This window comes from Phoca vitulina, unplaced genomic scaffold (assembly GCF_004348235.1).
Source record: "Phoca vitulina isolate PV1807 unplaced genomic scaffold, GSC_HSeal_1.0 scaffold1540, whole genome shotgun sequence".
NCBI classification, from domain to species: domain Eukaryota; kingdom Metazoa; phylum Chordata; class Mammalia; order Carnivora; family Phocidae; genus Phoca; species Phoca vitulina.
The window spans coordinates 41-7,510 of NW_022591227.1; the positions used below are offsets into that span (position 1 = coordinate 41).

At 61.4% G+C, this 7,470-nt stretch overlaps 1 protein-coding gene across 1 annotated transcript; it reads right to left on the reverse strand.

Moving 5' to 3' along the window:
• Nucleotides 1–721: 721 nt before the first annotated feature.
• LOC116629579 (serine protease HTRA3) lies at nucleotides 722–7,348 on the reverse strand (the record flags this gene model as incomplete). Its single annotated transcript, XM_032399831.1, has 5 exons — nucleotides 722–1,343; nucleotides 2,290–2,404; nucleotides 3,717–3,749; nucleotides 4,368–4,562; nucleotides 7,126–7,348. Coding segments are annotated over 5 exons (589 nt in total), but the record flags the coding sequence as incomplete, so codon positions are not given.
• Nucleotides 7,349–7,470: the final 122 nt, after the last annotated feature.

Here is a 7,470-nt window from a genome sequence, read left to right on the forward strand (position 1 = left end):
GGGACACTAAAGCCTCGGGGACCTTGGAGAAGGGACAATGGGCTGCAGAGCACAGGTGCTGCCCCGCCACACCCTTGCCTCCGGCTGCTGCCTCCCGGCCTGGGGGGAAACACTCTAGCCCACAGGTGTCCCTAGTCTGCCTCTGACCTGGAGACCAGGGAATGTGCATTCCAGTCTCTTCTTGCCCGAACCCCAGCGCCTCCCTGCAGCTCTCCCTGGGCGCACAGGCCACAGAGAGCCCCGGGGCAGGAGACGAGTGACGTTTCCACTCCCCAGGCTGGATGGGACCCCACAGTTCACAGAGGGCCAGACATCCACAGCCACCCAGCCCCACTGACCCAAACACCCCGGGGGGTACACTCTAGTCCTAAACCTGGCTGAGCCCCCAGACTCTCCTGCGGCCTGAAGCTGAGGTTCCCTTGGACCAGCATGGTGGCCCCTCTTCCCTTGAGAGCCCCCCAGAGGCCTCCGTACCCCATACCTAGACAGGAACAAGAAATGCACTGTAATGTCTCCTTGGTTTAATTTAAGGATGCCTTGTTTTAAAGAACTTTAGATTAACTGGGTTTAAGTATTTTGATAATTTTATTAAGACAAAAAAGCAGGAGTAAACACCAGTCAACTTCAGAAGGGCTTTAAATTAAAGATTCAGTCATCCAGCTAAGATTTGTTGGGCTTTCTGATGAGTCCACATGTCCTGAGGGAGGTGACAGCTCTGGGGACAGGGCCTGAGAGTTTCCCAGGGTATCTGGGGTGAGGTCAGCACTGACAGGGATGGTCTCTGCACCACAAAGGAACAGACCCTGCCGGCCCCTGGTGGGTTCCGAGAGAGGAGAGGAAGTGAGGCAAGAAGCGAGAGGATGCTATCATCCGATCTTTCTAACAGTCACCTGACAGCTCAGTCTGCAAAATGCAGATCCACCGATTTCCAGGAAGGGAGCCAAAGTGAAAGGCACCCTTGGAGCAGAGGATAATTACACTAGAAAAGCTCATTTATTAGAGAAAGCACCAAGGCTATGACAGGTATGAAGGTGCAACCCTGGGTTAAGTTCTGAGCTTCCTAGCAGCCAAGGAGAAAAGATGTGGGGTTGATGCCCCCCTGTCCAATAGAAGAAGTGCTGAGCTTCTTCAGGGAAGACTGGCTCTACCCTGGCTCCAGGCCATCTTTACATGAGGGACCCCGATGAACCCAATGGAGTCCTCAACAGTGGTTCTTCACGTGACCAGTCCTCATGGCACTGGTCTTGGCTGCACTGGGCTCCGTGTGCTTGGCTGGTGGGATTGTGGAGGATCAGGCAAGCATGAGGAAGTCCCCTGCTCTCAATGAACTGCTGGTGAGGGGGCTGGGAGGAGACATGGAAGCAATTTGAAGGTGTGAGTAGTGGGGTCGAGGCAGGTCTGGGCATTGGCCAGGTGGGCATGGGAGACAAAATGGCGGGAGACATTCACTTGGGCTAAAATGAGAGGTGGGAAAGTGGAGGGCACCAGGAAACTCCTGAGATCAGGAGATGTAGGACCCTCCTTTGGAAGGCAGCTATGACCACCAACGTTAAGAAGGTGATGGGTAGGCCCTCACTGGGGAGAGTAAGCTGTGCCTGGCCAAGGCCTCCCCCAGGTGGGTGCTCATGGCCATCCAGGCGTGGGTAGGGAGAGCTGGACACCCCTGTGTAGATAGGGAGATGGGGCTGAGAGGAAGATGCCTTCCAAGGATCAGGGGCTTGGGCTCTGCTCCCCTGGAGTAGAGAATACCCTCCTGGACAGGCTACATGACCAAGGCTAAAAGAGGGAGTCCTTAGGGATGAGCAGATGGGAGGGAGAGACGGTAGATGGGTGGATGGCTGGGTAGGAGTGGATAAAAGAGCAGATAGGTAGATAGGTGGGTGTGCGTGTGAGTGGATGGAAGGAAGGGTGGGTGGATGGGTGGATAGGTGGATGGATGGATGGATGGATGGATGGATGGATGGAAGGGAGGAAGGAAGGAGAGAGGGAGGGAGGGAGGGAGGGAGGAAGAAAGGAAAGACCGGTTCTGTCTACAGCAGCCCAGAGAAGTGGAGCCTGGTGGCCCAGGCCGCTGGAGGTGGGAGATGGGAGGTGGGAGGTGGGTGGGGACACCCCCCGCCAGAAGGGGAGCATCGGGAGGGGCGGGGGTTCACGTGACCATGAGGTAAGGGGAGGAAGACAGAAGCCACAGCTGAGGGGTGCGGGGTTCTGGGGACTTCAGGATGGGCACGAGGTGAGCAGGGAAGGACGGGGTCCCCTGCCTCAGCAGCCCCCAGGGCAACGCTGTACCTTTGACGTGCTTGTCCTGGAACTCCGTGAGGAAGCGCGTGATGCGGTCCGAGGGGATGGCGAAGGAGATGCCGGCTGCCACCTTGAGTGTGTTGATGCCAATGACCTCGCCGTCCTGGGCAGGGTGGTCAGAGGGGCGGTCACCCGGGAGCCGGAGTACCAAGTACCGCATCCTCCCTGAGGCTCCCAGGACAGTCCCAAGCTGTCCTGGAAAGGCCCTCTGGGGTTCACCTCCAGGTCAGGGACCCCCCCACCTCTCCCTCCAAACCCGCTCCTCCTCTCCCCAGCTCAGATCTGCCCCTCAGGCAGTGCCCACCGAGGAGGACACACCCACCCCGGCAGCATCCAGAGGGGCTGGAGCCCAGAGAGGGCATGACGAGGCCTCTGGGACCGGAACCTGTCTCCCCAGTGCTTCTAGAAGTGGGGCTGGGGGCATGTGGCCAGGGCAGCTCCCCAGCACCCACCCACCCTGTCTGTCCCCCGGGAGCTGGCCTCCCACCCCGCCCCTGCCCTGCACCCCCTCAAGGCTACGGCCTGGGTCACCAGACACCTCGTTCTTGACACCCTCCCAGGAAGGCGCTCCTCCTGGCACACACCCCTGCTTTTCCCACCTCCAGCATAAAGCCCGCGCGCATGAGCTTTTGTGAACGCCCGTGCTGGGGCTCGGGTCCCGGTGCACGCCTGCGGGGCTGCTTGGGCGCAGGGTGAAGCTCCCTCTGAGCCCTCCCGCTCGTGCTGTGCCTTCTCCCCGGACTAGCTTTCTCCTGCATGTCCCCTCAACCCCAAACCCACAGTCTCCACGGCCCCGATGAGATACTCCCGCCTCCAGGAAGCCCTCCCTGCCTGCGAGTCCTCCAGAGTCCCCTCACTGTTCCTCATGTCACACGGGCGTGCTCATGTCTGACACGCTGCAGCATGGACGGGCGCTCCCGGGGTGGGGACAGCATCTGATACTTTGGGCCCAGGAGCTGAACTGATTTCTGACTCCTGGTTTATTCTAGAAATCTCACCTGGGATGAGAATGAGCCTGAATCTGGGGCCCAGGACAGACGTGGGGTGGGGGGGACCCAAGAGGACTGGGAAAGGACAAGGATGCCCCCTCACCTCACATGTAAACACAAGGATGGGGGGCCCAGAGCAGTGAGCAGCCCTGACCTGTGTCTCCCCTGCCCCAGGTCCTTGCTGGGCACATGGCCCTGCCTGGCCACTGTTCCGGGTCATCCTCATTCCTCAGACAGCCCAGCATCTCTGGGGTGTACGGGGGTGGGGGGCCCAGGGCGGCATGTTCTTGGGGTCATGTGCTCCTCCCGGACCTCCGGCCTCGCGGTCGGGTGTGAAGATTCGAGGCCCATCTTTGGGGTTCCCTCCCCGCCTTGAGGCTGTACTGCCGTGTGAAAACTAGAGACCTCTGCCTTGGGGTCACTTACCAGGTTCACCAGTGGTCCCCCGGAGTTTCCGTACTGCAAGGGGAGGAAACGCGACGTGAGCTCAGCCCTGAGCCCGCCCGAGGGCCCCCGAAGCTCTGTCTTCCGACCCTTGTTCCAACCAGCCCAGAGATGGGTCATCGAATTTCACCCTCAACGGCATTGAAAGGCCTCACTGCACCCCCATTTCACAGGTAAGGGAGCCTGGACCCCAGAGGCCACGCGGACGGCTGTCAGATGACCCGTGTGCCCCACACAGACTCACAGGCTGCCTCCAGGCTTGCTCCACGGCTCGGTTACATCCCACCGGCCGCGAGGGGTTTCTACGAAGGCTCACATTTCCAGAAGAGCCCGAACCGCGGCAAACCCAGAAAGGTGGGCGCTCTGTGAGCGTGAAAGGTGCCCTCAGCTACAGAACAATACTAACCGCGACAAAAGGAATGCTGGTGGTGGTGGGGGGTGACTTGGGCAGAGACTCTCTGCGTCTCTGAAGGGCTGTCCCGGCTCAGGGCAGCAGCTTCTAACCCCCAGGGCGGACCCGGCACCCAGGTGCAGAAGTCACAGGGAGTCCAAGCTCCGTTGAGCGTAAAGAAGGAACTTTCTAGCGAGCGGATGTGCTCAGTGATGGGGCGAGCTCTGGGGACAGGGACTCACGTTGATGATGGCATCCGTCTGGATGTAGTCCATGTCCGAGTCCCGGAGGCCCAGCTCCTTGCCATCCCGCTGGGCCGTGCTGACGATGCCCGTGGTCACAGTGTTCTGCAGGGCAAAGGGGCTGCCAATGGCCACCACGAACTCGCCGGGCCGCAGGTCTGCCGAGCGGCCCAGTAGCAGGGCCGGCAGCTTTTTCTGGAGGGGGGACACAGGGAGGGAGGCTCAGCCGTCTGCCTTTGGTGGGACCGGAGCCAGATCAAGGCCAGGCCCCCAGCGGGGTGGTCCCAGGAAGGCAGGAGCAGCTGGATAGAGCTGTCAGGGGCGAAGGCCAAGGCAAGTCGCCAACTCAGACAGAGGCCAAGCTGGCCTCCAGCTGACCCGTAGTAGGAGAGACTCAGGCTGGAGTTCTTGCAAGAGAGGCTCAGCTGCTCTCTGACCAACCACGGGTTTCCCCAGGTGGCTGCAGGGGTCACACACAGGGAGGATGCACAGAAGGTCCAGCCAGCCATGGCCTCTGAGGTCCTGGAGCCCAGAGGTTCGATGGTCACAGGTCCCTCTGAAATCTGATAGGAGCTATGAATACCATCCAAAATGCATCACACGCAAACTGATGATACATACGACCGGGAGTCTTATGGGAAGCCTGGAGTCCAGGTGAGGACCCGGAACCCTACTGTTGGAATCCTTGATCCAGCTCAACCTGATCTCCCAGTATAGACACACAGGGAAACTGAGGCCCAGAGCAATAAAGTGACTTAGCCAAGCTCTGCCATCACTCTCTGCACACTGAGACACCTGCTCGCTCCATTTCCACGTGGAGCCAGCGGAGCCTGTCTGTCTGTCCAGTCTGCAGCTAGACTGGGAGCTCCGGGAGCTGGCCGTGTTGGGTTTGCCTCCATGGTCTGGACGCTGCAGAGAGTCCCGAGCCCTGGTTAAGGTGCTGAGTGGACGCACCGGTGTCCCTGACATCGACGGGAGCCGAGGCGCTCTCGCCAGCACCCCCGTCAATCTGGGGATTTGGTGTCGTACCACTTCCGTCCGGCGCCACCACCGGGGCGGCCAGGTGTGGGGCACCACCCCTGCACGCTCCTGGGGTCTGGAAGGACTTGCAGACACAAAGCTTTATAAGAAGGTGCTGGTGACCATCGTGCCCCGCGGGTCATCTGACAGCCGTCCGCGTGGCCTCTGGGGTCCAGAGGGGCCTCACGCTGGCTCTGGACAAGGACCGCACACCTCCGACCCTCCGACTGCCCGATTCCATCTGGTGGGAGGGCGGGGGTCCTGGCACAGAGAGTCCCAGGCAGAGGGTAAGGACCCACAGGGATGACACTTCCGTCACTGGCCGGCCACAGAGGGAGGGATGACAATGCCCAGGCCTCGGGGATGCTCTTCCTCACTGCGCCTGAGTGGCCTGGGGCAGCAGCTCTCCCCAAAGCTGGGGGAGCTCCCATGCGCAGGACTCAGGAGCTGAGAGGCAGTTCCTGCTGTCGAGGAGAAGCGGTGGGTGCTGATCGTGCCTGCAGGCACCAGGGTACACGGCCTTACCGATTCCACCAGCACCCGCGGCCACCAAGGGCCGCCGGGGTGTGCCCCGCCCTAGGATTCGGCCGCAGCCCCAGGAATGGGAGAGACCCAGCGGCAGCCAGACCCGGGGTCCAGCCTGGCTCTGCATCGTCCTGTGGGGGTCCTTGGCGGGGGGCTGCACACTGTGGCCCTCGGGCTGTTTTTGTAAATAAAGTTTTATTGGAACCCAGCCACGTGTTTGTGTCACCTGCGGCTGCTGCAGAGTTGGGAGGTGTCCACAGAGAGCGCAGGCCCCACAAAGCCCAGGAGTATTTACTACCTGGAGCCTCACCACAAACGCTGCCAATCTCTGCCCTTGAGCACACCCCCCGCCCCCCCCCCAGCCTGAGTGTCCTCATCTTTGGAATGGACGCGGCGTCCCCAGGCTCCGTAACTGCCATCAAAGGGTCAAATGTGGGGAAGGGCCCACGTTAGGGTAAATCTCTTCTCCCTTGATGGGGCAGGAAGGAACCTCCTCACAAAAGACTCATTATCACCCAAACTGTACACTTTTGTTCAGAAAGAGCAGAAACCAGATTCAAGGTCAGCCAAGCCAGATTCACGGGCACAGGTGGCCCCACGGGTCGCCGACCTCACGGCGGGGGTGGCCCACAGCGGCCCTCACTGACAGTCCTAACCACGACCCTGGACCAGCCCTGCCCCAGGTCAGCATGATCTTGGGCAATGGCCTAACCTCTCTGAGCCTCAGTTTCCCCTCTGAAATAGCAGGACGCTGACACCCCTTCTGCCAAGGGCCGTGGGGGGCCTCCTGCACACAGCTGCTGGCACTGACGGGGGGGTGGCCCCGCTGTGGGCTGTCCAGCCAGCTGGGGGGACTGCACGTGGAGGGACCAGGGCATATGTCCCCGGGCTCCCCACAGCTTCTGTCGGCTACACAGGGACAGCTACATCTGGAGTCAGCCCGGGAGGGACACTGGGACCGTCCCTGGGCCTTGGAGGGCCTCCCTGAGGGAATGGCGGGGGGACGGCAGCCTAGCTCCGCGCCTGGCAGCTCAGGGAAGCACGGCGCAGGGGTCTGCAGACCCCGGTTCTAGTCTGACTTGACCCGTGACTAGAAGCAAATTGCCGGGTGCTCCCCGGGCCTCGGTTCCTCCAAGGGCCCTGCAGGAAGGTCAGGCCAGCGCCGCTCCGAGCTCTGGGGTCTGGGAAGGTGCCCCCCTGCCCGCCCACTCACTTTGGGGTGGATCTTGATGGTGGCGATGTCCGACTTCTTGTCGATGTCCTTGATGGTGGCCTCGTAGCTGTCACCGTTCTGCAGCTGCACCTTGAGCTGCTGCCGGCCAGAGACAGTGTTGGTGCTGGACACCACGTGGGCGTTGGTGATGATCAAGCCGGCCTCTGACATGATGAAGCCCGAGCCGCTGGACAGGGGCACGTTGCGACCAAACAGAGGGTGTCTGCGGAGAGGTGGGCACAGGCGGGCCATCAGGGCGGGTGGGGGCCTGGACGGGGGGCCTGGACGTGGGGCTGGACGCGGGGGCCTGATGTGGGGGCCTGGACGGGGGGCCTGATGTGGGGG